Raw genomic sequence first — 17,948 nt, forward strand, 5'->3', positions numbered from 1 at the left:
AAGCCCTGAGCTGAGATCAAGAGTCGGATGCTTACCCAGCTGAGGCAGCCAGATGCCCCTAGGTTTCCTCTTTATGTCTTGGTTTCCCCACCTGTAAAATAGAGATATTGGTGGTACCTATTTCCGAGAATTCTAGTGACGATTTTTTTTTTTTTTTGGATGCTCACTGAAAGACAACTTTTTGTTACTTTTATGTACAGAAAATTCAAAAGCATCCACTTAGCCTAGTTTGGTGGCTAGTTCTTTAGCCTTTGCCTTTTCTAAGTTGGCAATGTAAGCCACCGACTTTGCACCCTGGACGGTGCCTCCCAAGTGTCGGCAGATCTCCTCGTATCTGTCAATGTCATTTGTCCTGACGGCTTCCACCAGCTTAGCCAGAATCCTTTGTCTTCTGAGTTAACCTGTGTGAAGGCAATAGTGGTGCAGGTCTTCCTGTGCACCAGACGCCCCAGCCTGGCCTTCCCCTTGATAATGCTAGCCGGGAACCCCCATCCTATGACACAGGGCAGGCAGGAAGACAGCCAGCTCAACGGGATCCACACCATATGCAATCACTAACAGCTGAGACTTCCTGTTTTCCACCAAGGTGGTGACAGTGTTAACCCCAGCTCAAAGCACAATCTGTATTTGTGGGCCCGCTTAAGCAATTGAGTGGCTGTTTGGTGGCCTAACACCTGGGTGAACCTGTTAATCACAGGAGGCGCTTGTAGACCTTTACAGAGCAACCCTTTGCTGCTGCAGCCGGAGGTAGGGGTCCCATTTGACAAAGCAGGTGAGGTCCCTTTTGGATGGGATGTCCTGTCCAATGCCAAAATTATTGGGCCTTTTCTCAAACGGGATTGATCACCTTCTTGGCCTCCTGCTTCTTCACTACAGCAGGGGCTGGGACCACCTTGTTCCCCTTAACCACCCTTTCTTTTGTCATCGTGAATGGCAGGAGCGAGTTTTGTAGGGGAACTAATGAGATAATCCATGAATGAGATAATGCATTACTTTAGAGTAATGCCTGGCTCATTTTAAGTGTTCAGTAAGCGTTAAGGAATATACAAAAGATAAAAAGAGACAGTGTCATCAGGAGAAAAGCTGGCTTTGAATCCTGGCCCTACCATTCACAGACTGTTTGAGTTTGGAGAGGTGTTTAACTTCTTTGATCCTCAGTGTCCTTATCTGGATTGTTGTAAAGGGTTAGAGATAACGTATAAAGTACCTGACACAAAATAAACACTCAGTAAAAGAATGCTGTTTATCCATTTCAGCAGTGGGTGAGTGCTATAGAGTTGAGCCAATGGTGAGGGATGAAATGATATAGGATGTCAGAAAGAACTGCTTAATCAGGTCTATTCAAAGTCTGACTTTTGGCTTTGGAGAATTGCCAACAGAATCAGAAAACTGGATCTGAGTTTTATTTCTATTATAAACTGGCTTAGAACTTTGAGTAAATTTCTTTTCTTTAAAGATTTTATTAATGGGGAGCCTGGGTGGCTCAGTGGGTTAAAGCCTCTGCCTTTGGCTCAGGTCATGATCCCAGGGTCCTGGGCTCGAGCCCCCATCCCCACTCTATGCTGGGCAGGGAGCCTGCTTCCCCCCACCAATTGCCTCTCTGCCTACTTGTGATCTCTGTCAAAAAAATAAATAACAACTTAAAAAAAATAAAGATTTTATTTATTTATTTGAGAGAGAGCAAGAAAGAGGGTGTGTGAGCTGGACAGAGGGAGAGGGAGAAGCAGATTCCCCAGTGATCAGGGAGCCCAATGCAGGGTCAAATCCAGGACCCTGGGATCATGACCTGAGCTGAAGGTGGACACTTAACTGACTGAGCCACTCAGGCACCCTGTGTAAATTTCTTAAACTTGTCATCATCTTCTTCATCTATAAAATATCCATTTTTTTTTTAAAGGTATAGAATTTAGGAGCACCTTCCTGGCTCAGTCTAGGAGCACCTACCTGGCTCTGTTGGTAGAGCATATGACTTTTGATCTCCAGGTTGTGAGTTCAAACCCTACGTTTATTTAAAAATAAAATCTTTATTTTTAATTTAATTTTATTTTAAAGATTTTATTTATTTGATAGAGAGAGACACAGCAAGAGAGGGAACACAAGCAGGGGGAGTGGGAGAAAGAGCAGCAGGCTTCCCACAGAGCAGGGAGCCCAATGTGGGGCTCAATTCTGGGACTCTGGGATCATGACCCGAGTCGAAGGCAGACACTTAACGACTGAGCCACCCAGACACCCTAAAAATCTTAAAAAAAAAAAAAAAGATATAAACCATAAAAATTCACTCTTTTAAAGTGTATAATCTGTGGTTTTTTAGTATAGTAACAAAGTTGTGCAACCCTCACCTCTAATTGCAGAACATTTTCTTCACTTCAAAAAACAAATCTTACTCCCCATTCCTTCCCTCTCCTAGTGACTTGAAGCTTTATTTCCTATTTTATGGATTTGCCTACTGTGGACAGTTCACATAAATGAAATGAACAGTTTCAGAGCAAGTCCTCCCATATAAGATATGGTCTTTCATGACTGCCTTCCTTCACTTAACATAATATTTTCAAGGACAATCCATGTTTATCATGTATCAGTATCTTTTTATGACTGATACTCCACTGTACAGATATACCACATTTTGTCTTCCATTCATCTATTGATGGACATTTGCATTGTTTTCACTTTTTTGGCTATTATGAATAATGTTTCTAGGAACATCATTGTAAAAATTTTGTATGAACATATGTTTTTTAAAAGATTATTTATAAGTCATCTCTACATGCAGCATGGGCTCAAACTCACCACCTGAGTCACATACTCTTCTGACTGAGTCAGCCAGGTGCCCCTGTATAAACATATGTTTTTAATTCTCTTGGATATATACCAAGGAGTGAAATTGATAGGTCATATGGAAACTATGTTTAATTTTTGAAAAACTGCCCACTGTTTTTCCAAACATCTGCACTATTTTACATTTCCACCAGCATTGTGAGAGGGTTTTAATTTCTCCAAATTCTCACCAACACTTATTATTATAGCCATCCTATTGGGTTTGAAGTGGTATCTCATTGTGGTTTTGATTTGCATTTCCCAAAGAACTAAGGATGTTGAGCATCTATCTTTTCATGTGCTTTTTGGTTATTTATATACTTTCTTTGGAGACACGTTATTTTGCCCATTTATTCATTTATTTATTTAATATGTGTGTATGTATGTATGCAATGTCTACAACCAGCATGGGGCTTGTACTTAGGACCATAAAATCAAGAGTCACATACTCTACAGACTCAGCCAGCCAGCCAGACATTCCTATTTTGCCCAATTTCAAATTAGCTTTTTTTTTTTTTTTTTTTTTTTAAGATTTTACTTATTTATTTGAGAGAGAGAAAGAGTAGGGAAAGGGCAGAGAGAGACAAGCAGACACCCTGCTCAGTGGGAAGCCCCACAGTGGGCTTTCATTATGGCCTTAGCCAGAGTCAGAGGCTTAACCGCTTAACCCACTGAGCCACCCAGTCATCCTAAAATTACCTTTTTATTGTTGAGTTCTAAGAGTTCTTTATATATTCTGGATACTAGTCCCTTAGGCACAGCAGTTTGTTTGTAGATTAAGTAATATAGTGGCTATGAGAGCTTTATAAACTGTAAACCGTCACTAATTAAACGAAGGTGATTACAGACGGTGAAAGGACAGCAACATGTGGTCCCACCGCTATAGGGCGAGCCCCCGTACCTCGTCGGCAAAACCTGCCCAGCAGCCGGGTACCGACACATTCCCCACCCCACGGAGTCCCGCCTTCCGCCCTTTGACCCGCGTCATTTCCGGTTGGAGACGTGGCTCGAGGCCGCCATCTTGGCAAAAGGCAAAGCGGTAGCGGCTCTTGACAGGGGGGCAGCAGGTCTGGAGCGGCCGGTGCTCCCCTTCCCCTGACTCCAGCCCCAGTGGAGCGGGAAGCGCGGGTGAACCCCCCACCGTCCTCACCATGGTAAGACCCGAGCCAGGCTGAATTCCGAGGATCTGGCTTCGGTCGTCCGCTCTGCCTGCCGGACGGCCTGGTGCTGGAGACGAGGAGTCCCGCCCCGAGGGCCTGGAGCCGGGCGCTTCCCTCAGGGATCGGCAAGCAGTTTGGCCTTCCCCGCCCTGTGTCCGACCTCCCGGGAGATCCGAGGGACCTGTCTGCAGTCCCTCTCCCGTTGCTCCCACACCCCTTCCCCACCCCCCACCCCCCCACCCAACTGGGCACCCTCCTCTGCTGGGCCCGGGGTGTTTGCTGTTCGAGAACCTCTTGGTGGTGTGGCTTGGACCCTCGCGCTGCAGACCTCGCACCTCGGCGCTAGTGTCCAGCGGGTTTTATGGGCGCCGGGCTCGGCCGATTGGGCTTCTCTTGTGGGGGTGGGGGGGCTCCCTGTCTTAGGGAATCAGCTCTCCGCTCATCCCCGGTGTTTGGTAGGCCCGGGATACTCGAAATCCAGATCCATTGGTGTTCGGGGCTTCTTTTGTTTGCTCGGAAGGGGGAAATAGAGGAAAGTTCGAAAGGAGGCGTAGAACAGGAAGGAGTAACTTCTGACACGAATCTGTAGGACCCAGGTGTCCCTGAAACCTTCCACTACTACAGAATTTAGGTGTGTCCGTTTGTCAGTGTTAGTATCTGCGGTGTATGGAGCGTTGGGAAAAGGTGAGCGAGTCCTAGAGAACATGGGCTTTCTGTTTTCAGGGAACTTAGGGTTCTGGTGAAGTCAGATGTGTTGTTGGCATATCGTTCTCAGAAGTCTCAGAGAGGAGGAGGAGGAGTAGTAAGAAGGGATTATACCGGGGGACCTGTTACTTGCCTTCACATTCGGGATCTTTGTGTTCTCATCTGTGGTAGAGGGGGAAAAATTAATGTGTGTGAGGATGGGGCCGACAAAACACAGTGGTGACTCCACGAAATCTTGCTTCATCACAATTTGCGGGTATCTACGAAGTAGGAGAAATCCTTTGGTTTCAAATGAGCCAGTAATTTATTTTTTTAGTGTACTTTATGCCTTTCAATCTTTTGAAGGATTTTCTTATTTTCTAGTTAATAGATTAATAGTTGATTTAAAGCATCTTCCTACATACTTGAGATGACGTGTAATTTGGTGCCGGTCTTACTAAGTTCTGCTGACACCCCCCCCCTTTTTTTTTCTTTTTAAAGATTTTATTTATTTGACAGAGATCACAAGTAGGCAAAGAGGCAGGCAGAGAGAGGTGGAAGCAGGCTCCCCACCAAGCAGAGAGCCCGGTGCAGGGCTCAATCCCAGGACCCTGAGATCATGACCTGAGCCGAAGGCAGAGGCTTTAACCCACTGAGCCACCCAAGCGCCCCAGCTGACAACCTTTCTAGATGTAATGGTGGTCTTTCAACCACTGAAAGGTTTTTGTTTTCAGCTTCAGGCAAATTGCATCTAGACTGTTTGTCTCATAAAACTTTACTGTTGGACATAAACTTTCCAAAAACTCCTTTGTTCATTTCCACTAGGAGTCTCAGTATTTGGATGGTGATTTTTTAATTCCTTTTCTGTTTACATCCTGGTTGTATTTGTAGTAAATTTTGGAGGATATTATAATTTTAATAGCAAAATTAAACCCTTGTATTATATAAAGTGGATATAATCTTTACAAAAATCTTGTTTGTTGAAAAGTTCTTAAACTTAATATTTTTAGTTCATTGATAACTGAGAGATGGTAAAGCCCTAGGTGTTAAGTGATAAACATAAAATATGTTTTGCATGTCATTTGGATATCTGTGCATATACATACAGTTGTGTCATGTATAAATATGCATTTTTGAAAGATTATATGGGACTTGACCCAGATACCCAGATTGGTGTATTCTGGAGAAAAACTAGGTACATTCTGCTCTGTTGAGTCTTAAAAGTTACTAAGTATTATTTCTGTGTAATGTTTTTGGGTCTTATTCCTTTACAGAGAGATCCCTGGACAGTGGAATTGTCCAAATAGGGTGACATTTTGTAAGATTTCTTGGATCTGAAAGTTGCGTGAAAACTTCTGAAAGTTGGGATACCTGGCTGACTCAGTCGGTAGAGCATACGACTCAGTCTTGCGTGGTGAATTCAAGCCCCACATTGGGATGTGGAACCTACCTAGAAAAAGAAAAATAATAATAAAATAAAACTTCTGAAAGTTGATTTTTCCTCAACATTGTATTATAAATTTTAATTTTTTTAAAAAAATATTTTTAAAATTTATTTGACAGAGAGATAGCAAGTGCAGGAACACAAGCTGGGGGAGTGGGAGAGAGAAAAGCGGGCTTCCTGCTGAGCAGGGAGCCCGATGTGGGGCTTGATCCCAGGACCCTAGGATCATGATCTGAACTGAAGGCAGACGCTTAGACTGAGCTACCCAGGCACCCCAAATTTTTCAAACATCCAGAAAAGCTGAAACAGCTTCACAGTGAACACCTGTATGAGGAGTAGTTAGATTCTGTAACATTTCACTATGATTGTTCCATCACTCATTTAATCATCTAGCCAGCCAAGCCTCTCTCTCTTTTTTTTTAAAATGCATTTCAGAGTAAATTGCACATATCAGTACATAAATGTTGTGTGTGGGTTTTTGTTTTGTAGCTATATCATGTCCTTATTTCAGATTTGTAAAGTTGATACACAGTGGTAGCATACGTTTTAAGTGGAGGAGCCTAGGTGGTGCGGTTGGTTGTGTCCAGCCCTTGGTTTCTGCTTGGGTCATGATCTTGGTGTCCTGAGATTGAGCCCTGTTCAGGCTCTGTGCTCATTGTGGAGTCAGCTTGGGACTCTCTCTCCCTCTTCCTCTTGCTCCCTACTGCTTGTGCTCTCTCTTTCGCAAATACATAAATCTTTTTTTTTTTTTTTAAGATTTTATTTATTTATCTGACAGACAGAGATCACAAGTAGGCAGAGAGAGAGGAGGAAGCAGGCTCCCCATGGAGCAGAGAGCCGGATGTAGGGCTCCATCCTAGGACCCTGGGATCAGGACCCTGGGATCACGATCTGAGCTTAAGGTGGAGGCTTTAACCCACAGAGCCACCCAGGTGTCCCTCAAATACATAAATCTTTAAAAAAAAAAATTTAGCTTTGGCTTTAGCCTAAGATCTTACCTTAGCTGAAATTAAGAGTTGGATGCTTACCCGACTGAGCCACCCAGGCGCCCCAATAAATTTAAATTTGAATAAATGACATGAAGTCTCATGGTAGCAACAGTCTGTAAGATCTTTGCTTACCTACAGAATGCTGTTCTTATTCACTCAGTAGAGCAGTGAATGAACTAGAGTGGACACATTCAATATAAATAATAGTATTCAGTCCCAAAAGTCATTAGTTATTAGAAAGCTAGATTTGGGTTTGTGTGGGTGATCTGTACATACTGAGGGAGAAACTGAAATCCCACATGGTAATATCAGTCCCCAATTGGGGGTTATTATGCTTTTATTTTCTTTTTATATAATACAGCAGCTGCACAGCTTTTTGTTTTCTTTATGTATCTTTTTTTTTTTTAAAGATTTTATTTATTTATTTGATAGAGAGAAATCACAAGTAGACGGAGAGGCGGGCAGAGAGAGAGAGGGAAGCAGGCTCCCTGCTGAGCAGAGAGCCCGATGCGGGACTCGATCCCAGGACCCTGAGATCATGACCTGAGCCAAAGGCAGCGGCTTAATCCACTGAGCCACCCAGGCGCCCTTCTTTATGTATCTTTTTGATTGTTGTTTCTGAGAACAGGAAAAGAATGAACATGATTTTCTTGAGTTTCCGTTGATTTGCCATCTACTTATTCTCCAAATAGAAAGTTTACTGCAAAAACCGAGAACAGTGTCCTTTTATTTTTATTCTTTTTTTTTTTTTAAAGCTTTTATTTATTAATTTGACAGAGAGAAATCACAAGTAGATGGAGAGGCAGCCAGAGAGAGAGAGAGAGAGATAGGGAAGCAGGCTCCCTGCTGAGCAGAGAGCCTGATGCGGGACCCGATCCCAGGACCCTGAGATCATGACCTGAGCCGAAGGCAGCGGCTTAACCCACTGAGCCACCCAGGCGCCCCTATTTTTATTCTTTACAAGAAACTTGTGATGAGCTTAAAACTCTCACTGAGTAACTTTCCAAGTTTTAGGTTTTGTATGTGATCTAGATTTTATTGTAATTTTCCCTCTGCTTCTCTCATGCAAACAGGAAAGACAAAATGGTCCTTTATGACACTTGTAGAAACTACCCTTAATATGATTATGAATCATATATATATGAATATACATATATATGACAATATTTATATATATATCCTCATTACAGTGAATTACAAAGGAGAAAGTGCTTAAATCTGAAAGTGAGAAATATGAAAGTATTTAGAGCTTTGAGGAACTCTTTGGCTTTTTTTCTTCAGAGAATTATGCATGTTTATGCTGAATTACTACCTTTTATTTTCGGATATCTGTCACTAGTGAGGATGAAGGAATGGTACAGCAGCTTGTCTCACATACCTACTGTGCACACTCATGATTTGTTTGGATGAGGTACTTGCCTTTTTAGCAGCTTAGTGTTCATGTAAAATACTGTTCCGAAGTAGTTGCCACTGGAGCAGTGGGTGTAAAGTGGAGGTATTGTACATTTTTAGTTGCTGTAAAGTTTTCAGATGCTTAACTTGTAAAATCATAAAGATGGGAAATCACTTTAGATTTCATATGAACTAATCTCTATTTTGGGGAAGCAGTTAAGTGACTTATGCAATACACAGTGATAGAGGCAGAACAGAAACCTAATGCTTTAGGTTTCTTTTCTTTTCTTTCTTTTTTTTTTAAAGCTTTTATATTTATTTATTTGACAGACAGAGATCACAAGTAGGCAGAGAGGCAGGCAGGGGGGGGGGGGAAGCAGGCTCCTAGCGGAGCATAGAGCCTGACACGGGGCTTGATCCGAGAACCCTGGGATCATGACTTGAGTGGAACGCAGAGGCTTTAACCCACTGAGCCACCCAGTCGCCCCTTAGGTTTCTTTACTCAAAGAACTTTATGATTTGTGTAGTTAAATCTGGGTAGAAGAGAGTTGTTATTTAATCCAAACATAAATTATGATATATTCAAGCTGTTTAAGTATTATTAAAAGAAAATTTGTCTGACAAAGCTCAACTTAATGTGTGTGTGTGTGTGTGTGTGTGTGTGTGTGTGTGTGTGTTAATTAAACAGTCCTGGAGAGATCATCTAACTTTTGGGCCTTCAGTATTTAGATCTATAAAAACAATCAAGGGCTCTTGAAGGGTCCTGTTAGGTCTAAATGTTCTGTTCCAAAAATGAAAATAAATTAAAACAATTTTATAGAGAATCATACTTACTCTTCCCCAGAGAAAATCAGATCAAATTACAGTTGGAAAAATTAACTTACCTTTTAGTGTATACTGGATTTTAATAATTGTTAAACATTGGTAAACCCTGATATGAAGGGAAGCTTTATTATATCAAGGCATTTAAGGAAATGAATATTAACTTAGAATAGGTTAAATTTATCTTGTTTAGAGGTGACCTTATGTTCCAGAGGTGACATGAATAACATAGTGAATAGAAACCTGTATCAGCTTTGTGGTCTCTCTGATTGTGGTATCTTGGGTATTTGGAGGCTTAGAGCCATACTTAAAGTGGGCACTTTGATCCTACTTTGGGAGCCTTGTTTTGCTTGTACCTGTGTAATGGAATGACTCAAAGTCTCAGAGTTTTCCAGCTTAGGTCCTACTAAAACCCCGGTGTTTCTTCATCTTTACACACTCAGATCCCCCAGTTAATCAAAGTATAATTCTTTTATTATGGGAGGGGCAGAGGGAAAGGGAGAAGTAGACTCCCCACTGGGCGGGAAGCCCAACATGGGACTGGATCCCAGGATCCCTGAGATCATTACCTGAGCCAAAGACCGACACTTTACTACTTGAGCCACCTGCGCGCCCGTCTTGTGACCAGGAGTCACAAGCTGTACTGACTGAGCCAGCCAGGTGCCCCTGCCCTCCTTTTTGTTTTTAATTGGCTATAATTTACATACCATAAAATTTAGCCTTTTAAATTCTATGATTCAATAGATGTGTTAGTATATTCACAAAGTTGTACGACCATCACCACTATCTAAGCTTAGAACATTTTCATAACCCCAAAGAGAAACTCCATACTTATTAGCAGCCACTCATTTCCCTTTCCCAGCCTCTGGCAACCACTAATCAATCTCCTTTCTTCTCCGGATTTGCTATTCTGGATATTTCATATAAATGGAACCATGTAAGATGTGGTCTACTTTCTTTCATTTAGCACAGTATTTTCAAAGTTCATCCATGTTCATTTATTTTTATGATTGAATAATATGCCATTGTATGGATAAACCACATTTTGCTTATTCATTCATCGTTCGGTAGACTTGGGTTTTCACTTTTTAGCTTATTTTTAGCTTATTTTCATTATTATGAATAATGCTGCTATGAACAAGTCTTTATGCAGTACAGCTGTTTTCTCAGGGATAATTTTGGAGCAAAAGTCCTCCTTCTTTGGACATATGTGGCATGTAAGCCTTCATTGACCAGCACAGAGACTTACCTGCTTGTCATGTGTAAACATGAAACAGTTTTTTATTTAAAAGAATTTTTTGTTTTGCCAGAAATATGTAGAAACATGAACCTCCTATAAAAATTAATGTGAAATTGAATTTCTTGAGTACATTTGGTTTTAGCCTTCTGAACAAATAACTTGGCTTGGTAATAATTTTAGGTCAGTTTCGTCTCCTTAGTGATTAAAATATTACCATTATTTGTGTACCAAAAATTACCCCTCCCCTTATCTGAAGAAATATTTATTTTGTATTGCTAATTTAAAGTTAAAGACGGGGTGCCTGGTTGATTCAATTGAGCGTCTGCCTTTGGCTCAGATTATGATCCCAGGGTCCTGGGATCAAGCCCCACATTTCGGGGGGGTTGGGGTCCCTGGTCATCGGGAAGCCTGCTTCTCCCTTTCCCACTCCCTCTGCTTGCTTTCCCTCTCTTGTTGTGTCTGTCAAACAAATAAATAAAATCTTTAAAAAAAAATACAAAGTTTGGGGCGCCTGGGTGGCTCAGTGGGTTAAAGCCTCTGCCTTTGGCTCAGGTCATGATCCCAGGGTCCTGGGATCAAGCCCCGTGTCGGGCTCTCCGCTCGGCTGGGAGCCTGCTTCCCCTCTCTCTCTCTCTGCCTGCCTCTCTGCCTACTTGTGACCTCTGTCTGTCAAATAAATAAATAAAATCTTCTAAAAAATATGTATATATAAAGTTAAAGACAGGGAATTGCCACAATGTAAACTTTAGATATCTTATGATTTCATATGTCATTTATATCTTAATAAAACCAAATTAAAAAATAAAAATCTATACCCCAAATAAAAATAAAGTTAAAGACATAGAATGGAGGGTTTCTTTTGAGAAATATGTGTTATAACCATTTTGCATTTTTATTCTTTCTCTGGTATCCTTTACTATACTCAGTATATCCTCTTTCCTCATACAAAGGTGATGGCAAAAACCCCCCAACTGGTTAGTGATGGGAAAACTACATTTCTTGAGTACAAAACTATTTATTTTAAATAAATATAAATATCTGGGGGAAAGTGATTGGTTTTGGACTTTTAAACTAGCTTATTTGACATTCTTAAAGTAATCAACTGGTAATTTTTATACTCTGTACCTCTCTAAAGGTCTAAAACATTTTCTGCTCTTTTAATTTATTTTATTTTAATTTTAGTTAAAATTTGACAGAGAGAGCACAAGTAGGCAGAGCAGCAGGCAGAGAGAGAGGGGGAAGCAGGTTCCCCTCTGAGCTGGGAGCCCGATACGGGGCTCCATCCCAGGATCCCAGGATCATGACCCGAGCCAAAGGCAGAGGCTTTAACCCACTGAGCCACCCAGGCACCCCAGCCTCCTGTTTTTCAGTAAGGATCATCTCAGTGGGGCAGAGTGAGTTCATGTCTGGGTAAATCCGACCATGGGCTCTAAGTTCTTGCAGTATCTTGGAGGCTTTGTTCCATTGGATGTGCTCAGTGACCAGAAAATCTGTGTCTAAACCCTTAAGTTCAGTATTACTCTGCAATTTTTAGCATTTGCACTAAAAATTCAGAACTCTTTGGGCCACCAACCTTGAGTTCAGCCCCACTGTTTGGCTTGGGCACATCTACCAATTCCTCCAATATAGTGACGGGATGGCACACATTGCTTCTGTAAAGTGACTTCCTTCAGGTACTTGGTGGCTTTCAGATACACATACCCTTGATGGCTTGGAAGGTTTCACATGTGTTCTTAAAGTGTACACAAAGATATGAACCTCTTGATTTCCATGATTTTGTAGGGTTGTCTGGGTCAAGTGAGTAGTGAACCATTTTCAGAGATCACCTCAGGCTGCTTATGGGAATAGCTAAAAACTTTTTAATTCTATGCAGCATAGAAGTAACTTTAAGCTGGGATAATTAAATTTCTGTGTAGAGTTGATAGTAGCAACAATAAAAATCCATTTGATAGAGGGAAATTATTTGTACAAGATACAGATCACTTTTCCAGTATAAATTTTTTTTTTTTAAAGATTTATTTGACAGGGGCGCCTGTGTGGCTCAGTGGGTTAAAGCCTCTGCCTTCAGCTCAGGTCGTGGTCCCAGGGTCCTGGGATCAAGCCCCGCATCAGGCTCTCTGCTCAGCGGGGAGCCTGCTTCCTCCTCTGCCTGCCTCTCTGCCTACTTGTGATCTCTGTCAAATAAATAAATAAAATCTTTTAAAAAAAAAGATTTATTTGACAGAGATCACAAGTAGGCAGAGAGGCAGGCAGAGAGAGAGGTGGGGCGGTAGAGGGGGAGCAGACTCCCTGCTGAGCAGAGAGCCAGATGTGGAGCTCCATCCCAGGACCCTGGGGGTCATAACCCGAGCTGAAGGTAGAGGCTTAACCCATTGAGCCACCCAGGCGCCCTGGTATAAATTGTTTTTACATAGCTGCTTGGAAAGAAACATGATGGTAGTTATCTCCCAAATACCTAGTTACCTATTCTTGATGGATAAGGACATTGTGTTCTCCTATTATTATTACAGAACTATTTTGATGTACTTAGACTATAAGAATATTTGAATTAACTAACTTGTTTTTTCTTCCAGTTTACCTGTAGAGGACAGGTTTCTGTATAGCTGAGAAGCCTGACCAGTGGGATATTGATATGTCAGAGGTTGTATTGTAGCATTGAGACTTCCAAAATATTACTTATATTTGTGAATTCTTGGGATCCTATACTGCAGAGACGATAACACTGTACTTAATTTCCTTACTCACTTGCTAATGACATTTGAGGTCTCTTGTTCTTCCTTTGGTGCTTCTTTTTTTTTTCTTTTTGAAAAAGATTTTATTTCTTTATTTGAGAGGAGAGAGCAGGAGCCCACAAGCAGGGGGAGTGAGTGGCAGAGGGAGAGGCAGGCTTCCTGTCGAGCAGGGATCCTGATGCAGGGCTCAGTTGCAGAACCCTGGGATCATGATCTGAGCCAATGACAGACACTTAACTGACTGGGCTGCCCAGGCTCCCCTGGTGCTTGGTTTTGTTTAATGAATGCCAGAAAAAAGGCAGTTCGTCTTTATCCTTGACCGGTGTCAAAACCTGTGTGAAACATTGAGTCACTTAGTTTTTCATTTTATAGATTGTTTACATATGTAGAAGTAAGATAGTGGGATGGGGTTTATTAAAGAACAAAAGATAAATTTGGACATGCTAGATTAGTTCCATGTTCTAGGGGGAAAAAAAAGGAAAGATCAGAGGCTTATATATGAACTTTTAATCTGTCTGGTCAGACATCTTTTTTTGCTGTGGACATTTCTGTTCTAAGAAAAAGTTTGAACTATTCTTCATGGGTCTGCCAAAGCAGAAAGCAACCCATTTCTGAGTCATAGGAAATCTGTTAACAAATGTATTTGTAGACTTGGCAAAAGTTTTTTTTGTTTTTAAACTAAGTTTTCCTTAAAGTAAGTTATTGAAAAATAGGACTGATAGTTCCATTTTGCTTCACTGTAGTTTTATTTTTTGAATTATGTACTAGAATTAAAAGAGCAATGAAGGAGAGTTTGAAAATCAGCATTCTAGTAGTCATATCACTAAGTAACTGCGTGTGTCATTCTTTGGAAGATCTGAGGGTGCTAAAAGAGAACAGATGTGAAGAAATAATTAGTACTTACTTAGACGTATGTTCCTGGCAGGTGCTGTTGGCAGCTGCGGTCTGCACGAAAGCAGGAAAGGCTATTGTTTCTCGACAGTTTGTGGAGATGACCCGAACTCGGATTGAGGGCTTGTTAGCAGCTTTTCCAAAGCTCATGAACACTGGAAAACAACATACATTTGTTGAAACAGAGAGTGTAAGATACGTCTACCAGCCTATGGAAAAGCTGTACATGGTGCTGATCACTACCAAAAACAGTAACATCTTGGAAGATCTGGAGACCCTAAGGCTTTTCTCAAGAGTGGTAAGAGTCTTTCTGTAATCGTGGGTCTTAGTTTTCTGCTTTAAATTTTCACTGTGAAACTCTTTTTTTCCCCAAGCAGCTGATGCGTACCAGTTTGCGTGCTGTATGCTTCCCATCCCAGCAGTTTATTATTACAGCTGTTTATTCATTCAGCAGACACTGTGTGTTCTCCTAGGCTAGGGTACCCCAAAAGAGAATGTGTGAACTGACCTTTCATTTCTTAAGCTGTTGCTTCAGTCTGTTTTTGTGGTTCTGACACCTGTTTGTCTGTATTTTTAGATAATATTCATTAGGTAAGCCTTATTGATACAGACACAACACTCTCTCTCTCTCTCTCTCTCTCTCTCTCTTTATGCCAAAGTCATGCTAACTTGCTATTTGGATTCTTTGAAATTTGTGTATTTTATTTTATTCGAAATTTCTGAATTTTAAAGGATAAGACTTAGGAAACATAAAGACTACTAAGTCTTAAATGTTTCTTTTCCATCACTGCCCACGATTAGATCCCGGAGTACTGCCGAGCCTTAGAAGAGAATGAGATATCAGAGCACTGTTTTGATTTAATTTTTGCTTTTGATGAAATTGTTGCCCTGGGATACCGGGAGAATGTTAACCTGGCACAGATCAGAACCTTCACGGAAATGGATTCTCATGAGGAAAAGGTGTTCAGAGCGGTTAGAGAGGTAAATACATAGAGTCTTCTTTGGGACTTCTTGTTTGTGTGTCTTTCTTTTAGGCTTTACTGTTTTCCTGTTCTCATTTGCTGGTCTAGACTGTACTCAAAGCCACATCCACGGATGTCTCTTTTTGTAGACCCAAGAACGTGAAGCCAAGGCTGAGATGCGGCGTAAAGCAAAAGAATTACAACAGGCCCGAAGAGATGCAGAGAGACAGGGCAAAAAAGCACCAGGATTTGGAGGATTTGGAAGCTCTGCAGTATCTGGAGGCAGCACAGCTGCCATGATCACAGAGACCATCATTGAAACCGATAAACCAAAAGTGGCACCTGCACCAGCCAGGTAGAATTCAGTGTATCACTGACAACCTAGACAGGCAGATGAAGGCTGTATGTGTCTATTTTGGAGTGATATCTGATTTCTGGGCAAGTTGAAAATAATGAGTGACTTAATGTAAGATGTAATATTAAATTTGGCTACATAATAACAGGATAAGGGAGAAATCTGAATGTGGTGATGGATTTTTTGTGTAAAAGAGGTTTCTTTTATAGATTATACCATGAGAGTTGGCTTATGTATTTTGGGAGAAGAGGGGATATTTAACTGTTTATAGAAAATGGATTTTTTAATCTTGGTGTGAATATGAATAGATTTCTGGGAGAATCTGTCAACTACCTGGAAGTATATGCAAGAGTTTTTTAATGCACGGGTATATTTATCAGGATGGAAGGTACAAAGTTTTCATCCAATCATGCATGCTTTTTATAAATGTACCTTTGTTCTTTAGGTCTTTGAAGCTTATGTATTATTTTATTTATTAGAGAAGGAGAGAGAGAAAAAGAGGGAGAATGAGCAGAGGGGAGAGGGAGATGCAGTCTTCCCACTGAGCAGGGAGCCCAGTGTGGGACTCAGTTCCAGGCCCCTGGGATCATGACCTGAGCTGAAAGCAGACGCTTAACTGACTGAGCCACTGAGGCACCTGAATTAATCACGTATTAATAGTGACTCAGCTGCCAGTTTGGGCAGGGAATAGTCTAAAGTTCCACTAAACTCTAGGATGCTTGAGTTTTTCCTTTGATATCTTCACTTTTGTCTTAAAGAACAGTGTCAGGGAAACCTTGAATGCTATGGGGTTATTAATTAATGTTTGTTAGTTGGATGTTTTTCTTATTTTGTTATTTCTTCTTATTTCACCCAGGCCCTCAGGCCCCAGCAAGGCTTTGAAACTTGGAGCCAAAGGGAAGGAAGTAGATAATTTTGTGGACAAATTGAAATCTGAAGGTGAAACTATCATGTCCTCCAATATGGGCAAGCGTACTTCTGAAGCCACCAAAGTGCATGCTCCACCCATTAATATGGAAAGGTAAGCAGGAACTTTATCAATAAGAACATATCACATAATGTATAAAAATATTTATTTCAGTGCATTATAAATTTTTTGTGTATCTTTTAGTTTTTACTGTTTTAAAAGACTTAGAATATATCGTAGATTTAACATGGCGTCTTTTTTTTTTTTTTTTTTTTTTTTACTCCCATTACCATGACTGGGGGGCTCTCAGCTATTTATTTTCTGTGGAATTTAGAATTTACCTTTCATTAAGTCTCTGCTGGCTAAGTTTTTGTTTTTGTTTTTTTGGCATGTGTATGGAGGAATGCAAAGGGAAAGGGAAATTGTTTTTTAAGATTTTATGGGTGAGAGAGTTCATGGGCACAAGCATGGGGAAGGGCAGAGGAAGAAGGAGAGACTCTCAGGCAGGCTTAGCGCTTAGTGCAGAGCCCCATGGGGGGCCACGGGGGGCTCGATCTCAGGACCCTAATATCATGACCTGAGTTGACATCATGAGTCAGACCCTTAGCCAACTGAGCACCCCAGGCCCCCAAGTGTGCTGGGTAAATTTAATAGTAACTTGTTGTGGGGTGCCTGGCTAGCTTAGTTGGTGGAGCACGCAACTCTTAATCTCGGGGTTGTAAGTTTGAGCCCCGTGTTAGGTGTAGACATTACTTAAATAAATAAAACTTTATTTAAATAAAAACTTGAGTTAAAAAAAAATAAAATAAAACTTAAAAAAAAAAAAGTAATTTGTCTTTATGCCAGGTGTATGCCTGTTCTCTTAAAGTGTACTTGAATTAGAGCGCTAGAGCTGTGGTGTCCTCTGTGCTGCATTTTGCCAAGTCTTCTTTTAATTAAACTTTAAGGGGACCAAGTCTTTAATACAAAATTTATAAATATCTCTAACAGCAAATTAACATTATCTTTTGCCTTTTCAGTACTTAAATGCAGTAAAGAATTTTTTTTTTTTTAAGATTTATTTATTGGGGGGCGCCTGGGTGGCTCAGTGGGTTGAAGCCTCTGCCTTCGGCTTAGGTCATGATCCCAGGGTCCTGGGAACGAGCCCTGCGTCAGGCTTTCTGCTTGGTGGGGAGCTTGCTTCCTCCTCTCTCTCTGCCTGCCTCTCTCCCTATTTGTGATCTCTGTCTGTCAAATAAATAAATAAAATATATATATTTTTTAAAGATTTTATTTATTTATTTGACAGAGAGAAATCACAAGTAGATGGATAGGCAGGCAGAGATAGAGAGAGAGAGGGAAGCAGGCTCCCTGCCGAGCAGAGAGCCCGATGCAGGACTTGATCCCAGGACCCTGAGATCATGACCTGAGCCAAAGGCAGCAGCTTAACCCACTGAGCCACCCAGGTGCCCCAAATAAAATATTTTTTTTAAAAAGATTTATTTATTGGACAGAGAGATCACAAGTAGGGAGGTGTGGGGGAAGCGGGCTCCTCACTGAGCAGAGAGCCCTATGTG

General features: G+C 41.2%; 1 protein-coding gene, 1 long non-coding RNA gene and 1 pseudogene across 3 annotated transcripts; 2 read left to right on the forward strand and 1 right to left on the reverse strand.

Annotated features, from left to right (window-relative positions):
- Positions 1 to 219: 219 nt before the first annotated feature.
- On the reverse strand, positions 220 to 925 carry LOC309841323 (large ribosomal subunit protein eL8 pseudogene; annotated as a pseudogene). The gene has a single exon. The product of its transcript is annotated as a large ribosomal subunit protein eL8 pseudogene (transcript).
- A 2,296-nt stretch (positions 926 to 3,221) lies between these two features.
- On the forward strand, positions 3,222 to 17,331 carry ARCN1 (archain 1; the record flags this gene model as incomplete). Its single annotated transcript, XM_082684201.1, is given in 7 exon segments — positions 3,222 to 3,230; positions 3,701 to 3,909; positions 3,911 to 3,968; positions 14,203 to 14,466; positions 14,970 to 15,149; positions 15,280 to 15,485; positions 16,342 to 17,331. Coding segments are annotated over 7 exon segments (1,095 nt in total). The 3' UTR covers positions 16,511 to 17,331.
- On the forward strand, positions 7,069 to 8,971 carry LOC309840971. Its single transcript, XR_014298876.1, has 2 exons — positions 7,069 to 7,811; positions 8,030 to 8,971. It is a non-coding gene; the product is annotated as an uncharacterized lncRNA (long non-coding RNA).
- Positions 17,332 to 17,948: the final 617 nt, after the last annotated feature.

Source organism: Mustela nivalis (assembly GCF_964662115.1).
Source record: "Mustela nivalis genome assembly, chromosome: 9".
NCBI classification, from domain to species: domain Eukaryota; kingdom Metazoa; phylum Chordata; class Mammalia; order Carnivora; family Mustelidae; genus Mustela; species Mustela nivalis.